General features: G+C 35.8%; 1 protein-coding gene and 1 pseudogene across 1 annotated transcript; both read left to right on the forward strand.

The window, feature by feature from the left end:
• The first annotated feature begins 5,371 nt into the window (after positions 1 to 5,371).
• Positions 5,372 to 6,294, forward strand: LOC145513338 (olfactory receptor 4C15-like). The gene is given in 2 exon segments (XM_081509381.1): positions 5,372 to 6,041; positions 6,044 to 6,294. Coding segments are annotated over 2 exon segments (918 nt in total). The 5' UTR covers positions 5,372 to 5,374.
• A 9,051-nt stretch (positions 6,295 to 15,345) lies between these two features.
• LOC145513782 (olfactory receptor 4C11-like) lies at positions 15,346 to 16,295 on the forward strand (annotated as a pseudogene).
• Positions 16,296 to 16,683: the final 388 nt, after the last annotated feature.

The following is a 16,683-nucleotide window of genomic DNA, read 5'->3' on the forward strand; positions in this document are numbered from 1 at the left end:
GATCCCCTGGAGAAGGACATGGCAACCCACTCCAGTACTCTTGCCTGGAAAATCCCATGGACAGAGAAGCAAAGAGTCGGACAGGACTGAGTGACTTCACTTCCACTTTTCACTTAGAGTAGCTAAAAGTGTTTAGTATGTTCATTCCACCTATGAAAATTAGTTATACTAAACAGATAGTACAATTATCCTCAAACCCTATCTTTTTCTGAACTGTTTCGGTGATGGAGAAGACGGTATTAAGGATTTTAACCTTGATTTTTAATGTCAAACTTCTTTATTATATCAAGAAGTATATACTCAGTATATGGGTATTGAGAATAAATTCTCTACCATTTTCAAATGTTCCCTTCTTGATTTTAAAATTGTATTGAAATGTCTATACAGATTGGCAGTTATTATAATTTTTATTTTTGTTTTTCTCATTTAACATATTGTAAAATGCTTCAGCATCTATATTATTCACTAGTATTTTAGTTATAGAATATTGTGTTACTAAGTTATAGTGGTCTGATTTACATGAACGTCTTATTATTGAGCATTTCAGATATTTCTGAATTTTCACTATTATAAATGGCATGACATCATCTTCCATTATAAAACTTACAGCATTTCATTTCACTTTTAAAATAAATTTCAGTGTTGGGGTTACCAGTATAATGAATACAAAAACATTTATGATTTTGAAAATATTTGCTATTTGTTTTTGTAATAATTATTAAGTATATTTGTCAAAGCAGTGAAATGAACATTAATAATTACTGTTAACACCATATCTTTTCATACTTCACTAATGTTTCCACTACTGTCTCTTTTCTGTTCTAGGATTCATCCAGGCCAACCCACTGCATTTAGGACAATAGCCTTTTAAATGAAGTCAAGTCATACATCTTGTGATCATAAACTATGAGAACACTGTATTCTCCATTTTCAATCTTTTAATTCTATTTGTGGAAATTCCACTTATCTGAAAAATAGATGGTGGTGAATTGTTTATATTTAGTGAGCACTTTAATTTTAAAATGATATTTATCTTAAAACTCCCCAGATAAGGGAGATTAACAGTCTAAGAATTATTTAACCATTACATTAATATAGAGCCTTGTTTTTCCCCCTCACCCTCTACATTATTTGATATTTTTTTTTTTGTACAATGATGCTACCTGAAAAAAGAAATAGAGACATGTGGGTCTGAAAGTCACAATAATTTGTTAAGACAGTATTATGAATATTTAAAAGTGTACTCCAATATCTGAAATAGTGCATAATACATAATAAGTACTCTGTAAATTTATTGGAAGGATGAATGAATGGATAAATGAATGAATCTTCTTTCTTTATTAAAAGTTTAAGCATTTAAACATATCGTCACTATAACCAATGGAGTATTTTATATTTGTGAATAAGAAAAGGATGGGTAAAAATACTTCCCATCCTTGATCACGATAAAGCAGGAGTTAGAAGTAAAAACTGTCATTTCTACTTTTGTCAATGGTTCTGAGGACTTGTTCTTAACATTTACTGTGATTTTCTTCTGTGTTTTTAACTGTGTAAATGTTTTTATCAGTATTGACTTATCAGATCCTCACAAGAACCTTATCAATAGCCGTTTTAACTATATTCAGTTGCAGAGGTAGCAACCAAACCTTAGATTTTTAAGTTACTTTTCCCCATCACACAATACAACTAAGTAGAGGAGCCTAGATTTGAACCTAGTTTGGTATGAATCTGGAGTTGATATTCTTCCTCATTTCATTTCATTCTGTCTCTTGCCTTCATCCAAGCATAAGCTGATAACTGCTAAATCATATGTTGACTATATGTTTTTTTTTAAGGCCATGATCCTAGATTTTTTTAAATTTAATTATTTTTAAATGTTTTTCTTTTTTTTTTTTAATTATGAAAGTATGATAACACACTTACAGGCAACTTGAAAAATACAGTATAAAGTTACATATAGTTCCACTATATATTACAATTATTTTTTAAGTAGATAAACTGGAGTTTCAATATCAAACTCTCAAAAACTGATAGAGTGAATAGAAAGAAAAGTAGAAGGATATAGTAGACCTGAAAAGAACTATGAACCAATTCAAGACAAGCCCTGACATAATTAAATTTGTACAGTTTTCACACAAAAGCAGAATACAAATTCTAATAAATTGTCATTGACTCATCTGATGATCTTACATGGTTTGTTTTATACTTTTATATTTGTGGTGACGACTTGTAACTGGGTATGAAGTTCATAGTGTAGACACTTTCGGAGTATCTATTATGCTGGAAACACAATGGAAATACATTTCAGAGTAAGTCAAAAGACAAATGTTAGTTAACATAAAACTGTATATGCTAGTCTTTCTAATATTATAAATTGCTTTTGTTAGCTGTAAGTGACAGTCACAAAAATTAGCTTATTTTTATTTCTCATGGTAAGTTTAATTTTTTGCTTTATTCTTCTATTTAACACACACACACAATTACATGCCATTTGACTGATAAATTTTTGTTATATGTACAAGTGAGGACACAATCCTTCACAGCTGTATGTTGCTATGGAAAATAAAGTCAAAATGTGGAGTAATAATCTGAATGGCTCATGAAATCTTTCTGTGGGTAAGTTGTCTGGCTTTTTAAATGAGAGAATAGAAACTAAAATTGGTAAGGGTGTTTTACCATAAGCAACATTTTCACATTTTCCAATTTGACCCTCATTATAATCTTGTGAAATGAGTAGGGAGGTTAGACATGATCATCCCTATATTACAATGTGCGTGAGTGAGTAGTCGTCACTCAGTGGTGTCCAACCCTTTGCGACCCCAGGGACTAGAGCCTACTAAGCTCCCCTGTCCATGGAATTTTCCAGGCAAGAATATTGTAGCATGTTGTCATTTCCTATTCCAGGGAAATACAATAAAGTCATATAAATTTGAAACAGATACCCTTGGATCTTGATCAGATTGTGCCACATTATAAATCGTTAAAATCCCATGGATGGAGGAGCCTGGTAGGCTGCAGTCCATGGGGTCGTGGAGAGTCGGACACGACTGAGCGATTTCACTTTCATTTTCACTTTCATGCATTGGAGAAGGAAATGGCAATCCGCTCCAGTGTTCTTGCCTGGAGAATCCCAGGGACAGGGGAGCCTGGTGGGCTGCCGTCTCTGGGGTCACACAGAGTCGGACACGACTGAAGCGACTTAGCAGCAGCAGCAGTGAAAAATAAAGCATTCAGACTCCGGCTATATTCAGCATCATGTTTCTATCCCTTACCTATGCGGTCGTTGCTTATCTGTATCTGTAAGTAACTGGGCCATTACCTTCTGATTCTATCAATACCCTATTTGCCCTGCATCCTTAATCAAGAGGCATCATTCAAACATGAACAGAGGAATCAGAAAGTTTTAACCTCTACAATGAATGGAGACTTTAGCAAGGCCCCTGCTTTCAAGTTCTTGCTAGAAAAATTTTGCTTCTTTCCCTGTAGAGCCAGTGAGATGGACTTGAGTGTTAAAGTCAGAGATTTGGGGTTAAAATTCCAGACCCAGCATCTGCTATTGGTTATATTTTTATCTCCTTAAGCATGAATTTCTTACCAGTAAGATAGGGTAAGAAGATCTAACATGAGCTGTTTTCTACCCACTAGACCCTGAAGAGTTGCTTCATTGCATGATTTAACTTAGTCATTATACATACTCATTGGTAGATATTATTCTATTTATAAACTTCCGTTCTTGTTTTTAAATGATGAATTAGGAAAACTACCAACTCAACACACACATACTTGTTATGAATGTTTAGTTTGCAGCAAGGTGCTTTCCCAATGAGAATTTTTTTTATAAAGAATGATTGAATTAATCTTAAAGGCTCAACTGAGTTCAGATTTTAAAGACATAATTCGGGGATTAGTCATGATTTTCAAGCACCTCTTTAAGCTTTGTCACATTTCTTCTTCTATCTATAGATAAGAAAGTCACCTGATCAGGGATGTGGCAGGCATGACTAATAAACTGTCTCCTCCTTTCCTCAGATCTTTGATGTGGCTTCAGCATCTTTCTAACAATTGATGCCGAGAAAATACTACTATGGGATCAGAGTTGGCAGTTAAGATAAAAAAGATGGCTAACAAACACATGAAAAGATGCTCAACATCACTCATTATTAGAGAAATGCAAATCAAAACCACAATGAGGTATCATTTCACACCAGTCAGAATGGCTGCTATCCAAAAGTCTACAAGCAATAAATGCTGGAGAGGGTGTGGAGAAAAGGGAACCCTCTTACACTGTTGGTGGGAATGCAAACTAGTACAGCCACTATGGAGAACAGTGTGGAGATTCCTTAAAAAATTTGGAATAGAACTGCCATATGATCCAGCAATCCCACTGCTGGGCATACACACCGAAGAAACCAGAATTGAAAGAGACGCGTGTACCCCAATGTTCATCGCAGCACTGTTTACAATAGCCAGGACATGGAAGCAACCTCGATGTCCATCAGCAGACGAATGGATAAGGAAGCTGTGGTACATATACACAATGGAATACTACTCAGCCATTAAAAAAAATACATTTGAATCGGTTCTACTGGGATGGATGAAACTGGAGCCCATTATACAGAGTGAAGTAAGCCAGAAAGAAAAACAACAATACAGTATACTAATGCATATATATGGAATTTGAAAGATGGTAACGATAACCCTATATGCGAGACAGAATAAGAGACACAGATGCATAGAACAATTTTATGGACTCTGAGGGAGAAGGTGAGGGTGGGACGTTCTGGGAGAATAGCATTGAAACATGTATATTATCATATGTGAAACAGAACACCATTCCATGTTCAATGCATGAGACAAAGGCTCAGGGCCGGGGCAATGGGATGACCCAGAGGGATGGGATGGGGAGGGAGGTGGGTGAGGGGTCCAGGAAGGGGAACACATGTAAACTCATGGCTGATTCATGTCAATGTATGGCAAAAACTATTACAATATTGTAAAGTAATTAGCCCCCAACTAAAATAAATAAATTTATTAAAAAAAAATCCAAAAAAAAAAAAAGATAAAAAAGGTTTCTTATCTCTGCCACAACTAGATCCTTTCCCTTCCCCTATATCGAAGCTCTGACATCTTAAAGTATTTAATAATTTATATGTACCACAATTCTTCCTGACATCCCATACCACATTCAACAATTTTCTAATTTTGTGTTCTCACTGACATGAAGAGCATTAGCACGTAAGATAATTTTTCATATACATGTACCAACTTGTCAATGATCACGATAGTACAAACTGGTCTGAGACAAACTTTTCTTTCTCATCCTTGTAGATGCTACATGTTCACTGTGGTGGCTTTCATCTTTTCCTTGCAAGTCATGCCAAACCACAGCTTTGTAACTGAGTTTGTACTCTTGGGGCTTTCACAGAGTCTAAACGTGCAGAAAACAAGATTTGTTGTATTCTTTTTCATTTACATTGCAACTCTTGGGGGCAACTTGCTAACGGTGGTGACCATTAGTAGCAGCCCAGCACTCTGGGACTCCCCCATGTACTTCTTCCTGGCTTTTCTGTCCTTCCTGGATGCATGCTTCTCCTCCATCATTGCCCCAAAGATGATTGTGGACTCTCTCCATGAAAGGAAAACCATTTCCTTCGAAGGCTGCATGATCCAGCTCTTTGCTGAACACTTCTTTGCTGGAGTGGAGGTGATTGTCCTCAGTACCATGGCCTATGACCACTATGTAGCCATCTGCAAGCCCTTGCACTATTCTTCTATCATGAACCACAGACTCTGTGCCCTTCTGATGGTGGTAGCCTGGACAGGGGGCTTCCTGCATTCCATGATACAGATTCTCTTCACTTTCCAGCTGCCCTTCTGTGGCCCCAATGTCATCAATCACTTCACGTGTGACTTGTACCCACTGCTGGAGCTTGCCTGCACTGACACTCACATCTTTGGGCTTTTGGTAGTCACCAACAGTGGGTTTATCTGCATCCTAATCTTCTCCTTGTTGCTAGTCTCCTACGGGGTCATCCTGTTATCTCTGAAGGGCAGCAGAAAGCCCTCTCCACCTGCGGGTCTCACATTGCTGTTGTGGTTTTATTCTTCATCCCATGCATATTTGTGTATGCACGACCTCCATCTGCTTTCTCCTTTGACCAAATGGTAGCCATATTTTACACCATCCTAACTCCCTTGCTCAATCCTTTGATTTACACGTTCAGAAATAAGGAAGTGAACAGTGCCATGAGAAAAGTGTGGACCAGAATAATGGTGGTTTTTAATGAAAAATAAAATGTTAAACTTTTAGAAAATTTTAAAGTAAGTGTAATTGTTGTCAAACTTTCTTAGGCAAAAACTTTTTGTCAAACTTATTTGACAGGTAGTAAGTCATCCAATGCTTTCCTGGTGGCTCAGCTGGTAAACAATATTCCAGAAATGTGGGAGACAGGTCATCCAATAAAAGATCATTAACATGGGACCTGGGAAATAATGTTTTCTCTCAGATCACTTATGAACTCTTATATGGCAACTCCCTTTCCTCACATATAAATTTAAAAATAATTGAATTTTATGCATATTGGATTTTTTTTTTTTAAAGAGAGCCATTACTGATCAGTTCACTTGCTACTCATTTGATGGTTTATAAAACTCTTGTTGAGAGAAGAAAGAAAATATCTTACAGATTAGAAACAAGAGCTTACTCAAGCTATCCCCGATGAAAAGAAGTTTATATTTAGGATGCTGATTTTAGCGACTGATGAAAATCCGGACACAGAAATAGAAGAGACCAGAACAATCACAAAAGTTCTTCTGCAGGGGTTCCTCTAGTGCAGGTTTATAAATAGCAAATCCCATTCTGGATTTCAAGGATCCCTTCCCTATCTACTCTTTTACTCTTAGAGAATTCATAAATTTCTGATATATTGTATAAATTACTTATTATTTCATTTTTTTGTAATCAATATTATTGTTATTTTGTCTGCTTTTCATCATAGACTATAAGCTGTGATGCAGGGGATTTTTTTTTTTTCTTTTGTTCATTGATGTGCTATCAGCATCTGGAAAAGCCTAACGTAGAAGCTCTGTTGAATAAAAGAGGTATCTTTCCATATTCAAATTTAAACCCATCTATAACATTAACACACTAACATGTGAGCTTTGGAAAAGGAGTATGATTAATTGTTGCTAATATTAGCCCTTAGGTATTGATGATAGGTCTTCCCTGGTGGCTCAGATGGTAAAGCGTCTGTCTGCAGTGAGGGAAATCCAGGTTCGATCCCTGGGTTGGGAAGATCCCCTGGAGAAGGAAATGGCAACCCACTCCAGTACTCTTGCCTGGGAAGTTCCATGGAGGGAGGAGCCTGGTAGGCTACAGTCCATGGAGTCCCAAAGAGTTGTACATGACTGAGCGATTTCACTTTAAACTTTCACTTTTAATTGATGATAACTGTAATTCATGCTTTGATACAATACAAAGGGAGTATTTAAAATAAATTCTACATTCTAGTTAATTCTCACATCTAAGCCTAGATATAGTATACATACATTCAAATAGTAAATTGATACAATCACTATGGAGAATAGTATTCCTTAAAAGACTAGGAATAAAGCTACCGTATGGCCCAGCAATCCCACTAATGGGCATATACCATGGGAAAACCATAATTGAAAAAGACACATGTATCCCAATGTTAATAGCAGCACTATTTACAATAGCTAGGACATGGAAGCAATCTATATATCCGTTGACAGACGAAAGGATAAAGAAGTTGTGGTACATACATACAATGGAATATTATTCAGTTATAGAAAAGAATGAATTTGAGTCCATTCTAGTGAGGTGGATGAACCTAGAGCCTGTTATAGAGAGTGAAGTAAGTCAGAAAGAGAAAAGACAAATATTGTATATTAACATATATATACAGAATCTGGAAAATTGTATTGATGAACATATTTACAGGAAAGGAATGGAGATGCAGATACAGAGAACGAACTGATAGACACAGTTGGGGAAGCAGAGAGTGGGACGAATACATAAATAGCATTGGCATACATACAATAACATGTGTAACATAGCTAGCTGGTGAGAAGTTGCTATAAAACACAGGGAGCCCAATCTGGTGCTCTGTGATGACCTAGAAGGGTAGAATGGGGGGTGAGAAGAGGGAGGCTCAAGATGAAGGTGATATATGAATAATTATGGCTGAATTGCATTGTTGGACAGCAGAAACCAACATGGTATTCTAATTTTCCTGCAATTAAAGACTAAGTAAAGAAAAAATAAATAAATAAAACCATTGCTCTCTACTCTTTTTATCATCCTTTATTCTTCATTCATTTTTCCATTTCTCACTCAATCAAATCTGATTTTTATTCTTTAAGCATTTCTGATCCAAATAAAATCACTTAGAGCCTTAAAATTGAATTATATAAATGAGTTTAATCTCTCCAGAGTTTCCGAATTATTCACTGGAAAGTTTACCTTAATGAGATATAAATTTAAATGAACAGTTTAAATTAAGACCCTAATTTGTGTTAAGAGTACACGTGGGGCAGAGAAGGACAAAAATGTACTTAGTGTAGTACAAAACTTAGTTATCATCAACCCCACAATAAAATGCCCATAGTCAACCAAATTCAGTAAGCCCTGACCTTGATGTAACAGACCAGGATTTCAGTTGGGTAATCTGATCACTCAGTCTACAATAAAATTCAATTCACTCTAGGTCAGATCACTCAGAGATTGGAGGAACTTCCAGAGATCCTTGACTCAACTTCTTACCTTTTGCCCATTCAGTACTCTCCTTTCAAACTGCCCTTATAAAAATCTCCCACCAGAATTGGAAAGCTCAATCATTCTCTCAAAGGTAGGAAGTTAATTTAGAACTGTGTCCAGGCAGTTTAATGCATTGACTCAATCATTAGCTATTTATTTATTCTTTTTTTAGGCCGAGAAAACTTATGACATTACCATACATATTGTGTTAAAATTAAAGCAATTTAGATTCATCCTTGAAAGATTTGTATTCTAGTCTCAGTTCTGTTACTAACTAGCTGTGTGAACTTGGTATTTTATTTCACTTCTCTGGCCCAGAATTCTTTTGTTTAGGGTAGTTAAAAGAAATTAATTAATTAAATATATATATATATATACCTATGTGTGTATATATATACATATATATATATTTCTTTTGCATATTCTCTGAGTCAGAGATTCTTTCTTTTCGTGATATATATTTAGATATTTAGAGAAACATTTTAGAAGTCTTCATATTCCCATTTAATTAATGTGTGGACTAAGGGTCAAAGACTTTAAATGAAAGTGAAAGTGTTAGTCACTCTGTTGTGTCTGACTTTTTGCGACCACATGGACTGTAGACAGTCAGACTCCTCTGTCCATGGGATTCTCCAGGCAAGAATACTGGAGTGCATAGCCATTTCCTTCTCCAGGGGATCTTCCTGACCCAGGGATGGAACCCGGGTGTCCAGTGTTGCAGGCAGATTCTTTACCATCTGAGTCACCAGGGAAGCCCAAAGACTTTAAGGAACACATCAAAAATCCTCCTCAGGATTTTTCCAGTCCATTTGTTAAAAAAAAAAAAAAAAAAGAAAAGAAAAAGAAAATGCCATGTGTTGGAATGTGGTTTTTCCCTACAAAGTTTCTCCGCGCTGCTTAGACTTGCTGGTTGCCACTAGATCCTTTAGCAAAAGCGTGAAGCATAATACAACCTATTCATAGCATTCTCTCACCTCAGTTGCTGTCTGCTTTCACCTATACATACTGTGGGCCTCTCACCTCATACTTATTGAAGATACCTAGTAGGCAGTGTCAGACCTTACAGGTAATTCTCAGACCACAGTGCTGGTTGTAATATGGTCTCACAGGTAGGAAAGTAACTTTTTGATGTAATCGATCCTGTCTTTAATACCTTGTGTTGTGCTGTGCTTAGTTGCTCAGTCATGTCTGACTCTTTGCAACCTCGTGGACTGTAGCCCTACAAGCTCCTCTGTTCATAGGATTCTCTAAGCAAGAATACTGGAGTGAGTTGCCATGCCCCTCCTCCAGGGGATCTTCCCAACCCAGGGATTGAACCCAGACCTCCCGCATTACAGGTAGATTCTTTACCATATGAGACACCAGGGAAGCCCAAGAATACAGGAGTAGTTGGCCTAGCCCTTCTCCAGGGGGTGGTCCCACCTCAGGAATTTCACTAGGGTCTCCTGCATCGCAGGCAGATTCTTTACCAGCTGAGCTACCAGTGAAGACTCTTTCCTACCTCACAACCCTTCAAAAGCAAAAATCTAACTCTTTTTCTTTTAAGAGGAAGAACATCTATCTTGATAAAGAAAATGCATGAGACAAATATTCAAGTTTCTTTCTCTTTTACTTCTTTCCTGTCTCCCTCTATAAATCGATTTAAAAAACATGAATAGGATTAGAAATGGAAGGTTTGAACATCAATAGTGTAAATTAAATAAATATTGATTATTGTTGTTGTTCAGCCTCTAAGTCTGACTCTTTTGTGACTTTTCTGACTCTGCTAGGCTCCTCTGTCCATGGGATTCCCAGGCAAGAATACTGGAGTGAGTTGCCATTTCCTTCTCCAGGAGATCTCCAGAGGCAGAGATTGAACCCACATATCCAGCATTGGCAGACAGATATTTTTTTACCACTGAGCCATTTTCATCACCCCAAGTATTGATTATTAGTAATTCCCTGTTATAAAGGGAACATAGGAAATTCAAGAGATTAAGAAATTTGCTTAAATTCATATAAAAGTTAAATTGAAAGGCCAGGACTCAAGTTTACAGTACATATTTCATTTCTGAGCTTTTCACAGGTTTCAAATGTCCTCATGCCTCTAGAAGAGATGGGCTTAAAGAAACCTTATGGAGAAGGAAAGAGAATTTCCTCACATCAAATCACATACACTGAAGTGTAACTAATTGGCCCCAAGGTTTGCTTTTGCTCTTGGACTGTCTGAACTAGGTAGCTCATTGCATATCCTTTGGGAGTGGTTTGGGAGAAATACTTTCCTGGAAGCTCCTGAGGCTGAAGCCCTGTGGGACTTCTGTGGGAGTTACTATACTTATCCGATGCAGTAAAAAGAAAGCACTTAAACTCATGATTTTCCAAAAGATATATTGTGGGAAGAGAGCAGACTTCAGAGGCATTTCTCATTCAGAATGCAGAAATAGTTTTCTTCACAAAGTCTCCAAGAACCAAATTAAGAAACTGACCCCATTTTTCACAAGACTCCTCTCCACTTCAACAAGAGACCTTGTTCTATCTAAACAAGTGTTTCTGAGGAGGAGCTTGTGAATTATCGCCACATGCAGAGTTCCCTTTCTCCATAAACTGCTTACATCCCATGACCTCTTGTGATAAATCCCAAGATAAATCTTAATGAAATATAGTTTGTATGTTTTATTCAGGTTTCACATAATTTAACTTCTAAAGTAAATTAAAGTTGAAGATGTGCAAAGTACATTTTATTGGAAGTCACCTGTTTGCTCATAAGAGGTAAGTTTTTTCATTCTCTCTAAAATATGTTCTTCTAACTGCCTCCTAAAGACCGAGCTCTTAGAATCTTTAGTCAGTGTGTCCTCTAACAAATTATGGAGGTCCTGGGGAGTGTTCACACCAATGAAGGGTTATACTGATCCGGGGTTCCTAGGGTTTCCTTGGAGTTGGCACATAGCTGTACTACCTCTTAAATGTATCTCTGCTCACAGAGGGTACAATGAACTGGATTGAGGCCAGCTTGGTAGAAACTTCTGTCTTGGGGATCTTCTTGTTGAAAGTGTAAGTCACTGCTGATGTTCCTAGGACAGAATATAAAATAGAACTGTGCTTTCTACACAGTTGAATTTTCAAGCCCCCTTACAACCCTTTGCTTGTAATCAGACTCCCTTTTTGGTTTAGAGGAAAGTGACTGTGTGGTCCGTCAGGAAGAAAGAAGCTGAAGTGTGATGAAATTTTGGCTCAAATTACACTCTCTAATATTTTTGCTCACCTTCCCACTCTGTCTTTCTGTATCGTATCCCTGACTCTTCTTTCCCTGGTTTCTGCTCACCCTCTCTCCTCTCTCCTGCTCTAACTTCATTAGTCTGCTTCTTTCCTCCTCTTCTCTATAATCCATTTAGGTTCATTTACTTTTCTGCTTTGATATTAGCCTCAATATGTAGTTTAATGAACTTGATTTTGGAGTCAGGACAGAAATTTAAGGTATCAATTTGACATCCTTCTCTGATGGCTCAGAATTTCTTCTCTAAGATGCAATCTACGTGATGATTGGGATTTGATATTTTATATGACATGTGGGTGAGTGAGGCTATCTAGGTACATCCTTGTCTAGTTATTCCCTAACTGCCTTAGTTAAAATGCTCTGTATCACAGGTCAAACTTTGTAACTAGAAAAGGACAAACAAATGGCCACAGTTGCCTTGCAAAAACTTATAGAAGTCAGATGAAATAATACAAGGGGAAGCTTGTTTGAATAATAAGATTAGATAATAAAAATCATATTTAATCCAGTATTGCCTTATTCAATCATATGTGTATGGAAACCCACATAGTAGTATAGCAGCAGAGAAGATATAGACACATGTCTATTTACCTGGAGAAAAAAAAAATTACAGACTTTTGGCCCCAAATATAACTGAATTGGTTAAAATTTCAACAGGTGAAAGTAAAAATCTAAGGATGAAGAAAGCAAAAATAGTTTCCTCTACCACTAGTACTGCTAGTATCATTCTATTACTTCAATTTGGTAGATACCATCTTTATTCTTTCTTATAGTATTTCTGTGCTTTTTCATATCAGTGTCGAATGACCTATTAACTTACTTTAATATGAGTTTTCAGATACTTTTCCTCTTTCTGATTAATCATCAATCCTTCATGGCATCAGAGATACCTACAAGTCATTCATCAAATATGTACTAAGAACCTATTCATTATCCAGAGTCAACAGATAGAGCATGGAAAAATGTCCTTAGCCTCTTCACAATCAGGTTGGTGAAGTAGTAGGATGATCCAGGAATGTTTGGAAATAAAGACTGAATTCTGTCATAAAGCTCTGAGGTGGTATTGATTGGACCTAATGCATACATTAAGTCTTTATGTCCCCAAATATTTCCTTTGCTTACTTAAAATGAAACAGAATAAAATTACATGAACTGGCTTTCATGGTGATCTATTATCTGCCCACAAATTTATCTTTTGTAGCTTTCTGATTTAATGAGAGTGCAGTTTTTATGGCGAGAAGATGTATTTTTCACAACTTGGTTGTGAAGAGGTAGAGGACATCTTTCCATTCCCTATCAGTTGACTCTAGACATGAGTAGCTTCTTAGTACATGTTTGATGACTGAGTTGGTGCTGTTATTGATGCATTGAAGAATTTATAATTAATGAGAAAGAGGAAAAGTGTCTCAAAACTCATATTAAAGCAAATTAATAGGTCATTCGACATTAAAGTGAAAAAGCAAAAAAATATTATAAGAAAGAACAAATGCGTAATTTCTCAAATTGAAGTAACAGAATAAAATGGAAAGGAGAGTAAATTTGATAGGTTTTAGTGTGTAAAATGGAAAAAAGCTCATAACTTAAAGGTATTAAAATTTTATTGACAAAAGATTTACATAATTCAAAACAGATAAAATATGAGTAATTATATATGAAATTTTATGCACTGTTGCTAATCAAAATACATATAATTTTAATTCAGATAATCAAGTAAATATGAGTGCCCCATGTTAGATTTTTATAAGAAATCCATGCCCTATTGTTATAAATATAGAAATAATGGAAAAATACAATTGGTGCATAAGAAGAAATATTTAACTATATAAATACACACACATGATCCTGAAAACACTCACAGAATATGTAAGGAACTAACATTTTCATCCAGTGAGTGAAATTGGTTAATTATGAATTTTTGAAGGGTACTTTTCACAGTCTGTAATCTATCATAAACTTTAGAGTTTTTATTATGCAAATATATTCATTATATTTTTTCTAAAGTATATTGAAGTAACCAAATTGTAAGATTATTTAATAGTTGTTAATGATTATGAAATATGCATATTTATGTCAGTAATCCCTGGGACATATTTTGATGAAATTATTAAAATAACCAAAGGCTGTATAAGAAGATTTTATTCAAAAGTTTTTCATTAGGATGAAAATTTGTAAGCAACTTAAGTCAAGATAAATGATAGAATTTATATTATGAGATTTTGATACATTAATTTACAGTTGCTAAATTAATAATTACAATATGGATACTCTTTAACAAAATGCAAAAGGCTTTTAATAATTAAAAATGAAAACCAGAAAGTATAAAAATATTATAAGATGATCAAAATTTTATATATGTGTATGCTTATAAAAAGAATAAAATTGAGCAATAAGATATATTTATATATTTAAATCCTGAAATGCATTTAAAAATTATGTCTTAAATAAAAATTGGAGAGTGCAAACCTCTGGAAAACAGTAGTAGGAGAATCAAATATAGGACAGGACATTATATGAGTTTTAGAAATATAAGAAATGGCACTTCAGATTGGATCCATAGGGTGTGAAGATTAATTTGATACATTTCTTAATAGCATGGGTAATGGATTATTTCAAACATATAATAATTTTTTCTCAAAATTCCAGTTTCAATGATTTATTCAAACATCTCATGTGCCCTAATTGGCAATGAAAGTAATAGTATATTGCAACTAGCCTAAAAGACGGAAAAACAATTTTTTTCTTAAAGCTTAATCCAAACTTGATTTTGAAGAGATCAGATATAATGGGTGCAACCTGGTTTCCAAATCAAGAAATGTGGTTTTTCAAGAAAGAACCTCCAAAATTATTATTATAAAATTATATAGAATATAAAATTTTATATATAAAATTCAGTAGTTGATATATATATATGTATACACATTATATGAGCATATATATCATATACACATATATCTATTGGAAACTCTAATTGTCATTTGAAGAAAAGGCATCAAGACATTAAAGTGACATGATCAATATCATACAACAAAGTCATTAACTCTCAGACTTTGGCAAAGAGCACAGTCATTGAGGATTCCCTCACACAAATCTTATTCCCTATAGAAAGAACTGGTTAAAGCATGAAAACCAGCGTAAAAAACATTATTTCATAATTTACTGCAATGTATGAAAACTTTGAGAAATAGTGAGTTATATGTTTTGATGGAATTATAATTCTAAAAGTTATAATTTCAGGTCTAAATACATTTCTATTGCCAACTTCTTTGCAGATGAACCGCTTCTCAGCTATGCCTGTTTTACATTCACCGTAAGCATGGAGATGAACAGCAGTGGGAACGAGTTCATTCTGCTTGGGTTAGCACAGAATCTACTAAAGGACAAAGTAGTATTTGTGATCTTCTTGCTTCTATACCTTGCAACTCGGTTAGCAAACTTCCTAATTGTGATGACCATACGAAATAGCCAGACACTCGGGAGCCCGATGTACTTCTTCCTTTTCTACTTATCCTTTGCCGATGCCTGTTTTTCAATAAGCACTGCTTCTAAGTTGATTGTAGATTCTATATCTGAGAAGAAAGTCATCTCCTACAATGAGTGCATGACCTAGATCTTTGCAGTTCACTTCTTTGGCTGCATGGGGATCCTGGTGCTCATCCTCATGTCCATTGATCGCTATGTGGCCATTTGCAAGTCCCTGTGGTACACAGCCATCATGAGCCAGCGTGTCTGTGGCACACTGGTAAAACTGGCCTAGTTGGGGGCCTGTATCCATTCTTCAGCACAGATTCTCTTGGTTTTGAGATTACCATTCTGTGGCCCCAATGTTATTGATCACTATTCTGTGATACACAACCGTTGTTGAAACTTGCCTGCATTGATACGTATGTCATCAATCTACTCATAGTGTTTAACAGTGGGACCATATGCATGGTGAGTTTCGTACTGCTGCTAATCTCCTATGTTTTCATGTTACGTTCTCTGAGTAATCATAGTGCAGAAGGAAGAAAGAAAGCCCTATCTACTTGCACCTCTCACATTATCGTTATTGTATTATTCTTTGTACCATGTATATACACATACACTCGCCCTGTAACTGCATTTCCAGTGGACAAGGTGGTGGCTGTGTTTTACACTATTGGGACACCTTTGCTCAACCCCCTGATTTACAGTCTGAGGAATGCAGAAGTCAAAGAGGCCGTGAAAAAGCTATGGTGCAACAACTCTGACTCAAGATGGCGAAGTGCAGAAGATGCCAACTGCTAATTCTGCCACAGAATAAATAAAAGTGGATTGATAGAAAAGGCAAAATTTTCTCATCGCAGTGTGGACAACATAGTTCTCTTCCAGTGTTACCTGTGTGAGAATAGGCAGAATCTATAGAACACAGGTCTCTATTATTTTAACCCGTGTCTCATGGACAGACAGAACATGAAGTGCAATCGTAATTGTGGGAGCACAAGACCATTCCTCACTTCTGCCATCTGCTTTGATACTTCTACTCTTTTGAGGCTCCAGAGCCAGAGTCTGTTGTTTCTGTAGCTTTATTTTCTTATTTTGAACACTATTTTGGCTTGTTTTTCTTTTTGATGTTTCTTATTCAAGTTTTATACTCTGTCCTTGATTTCTGTCATCTATTTTGTTGCTAAACTAG

The sequence above is a fragment of the Giraffa tippelskirchi genome, chromosome 7, assembly GCF_054371585.1.
Source record: "Giraffa tippelskirchi isolate mGirTip1 chromosome 7, T2T-mGirTip1v1.2.pri, whole genome shotgun sequence".
NCBI lineage: Eukaryota > Metazoa > Chordata > Mammalia > Artiodactyla > Giraffidae > Giraffa > Giraffa tippelskirchi.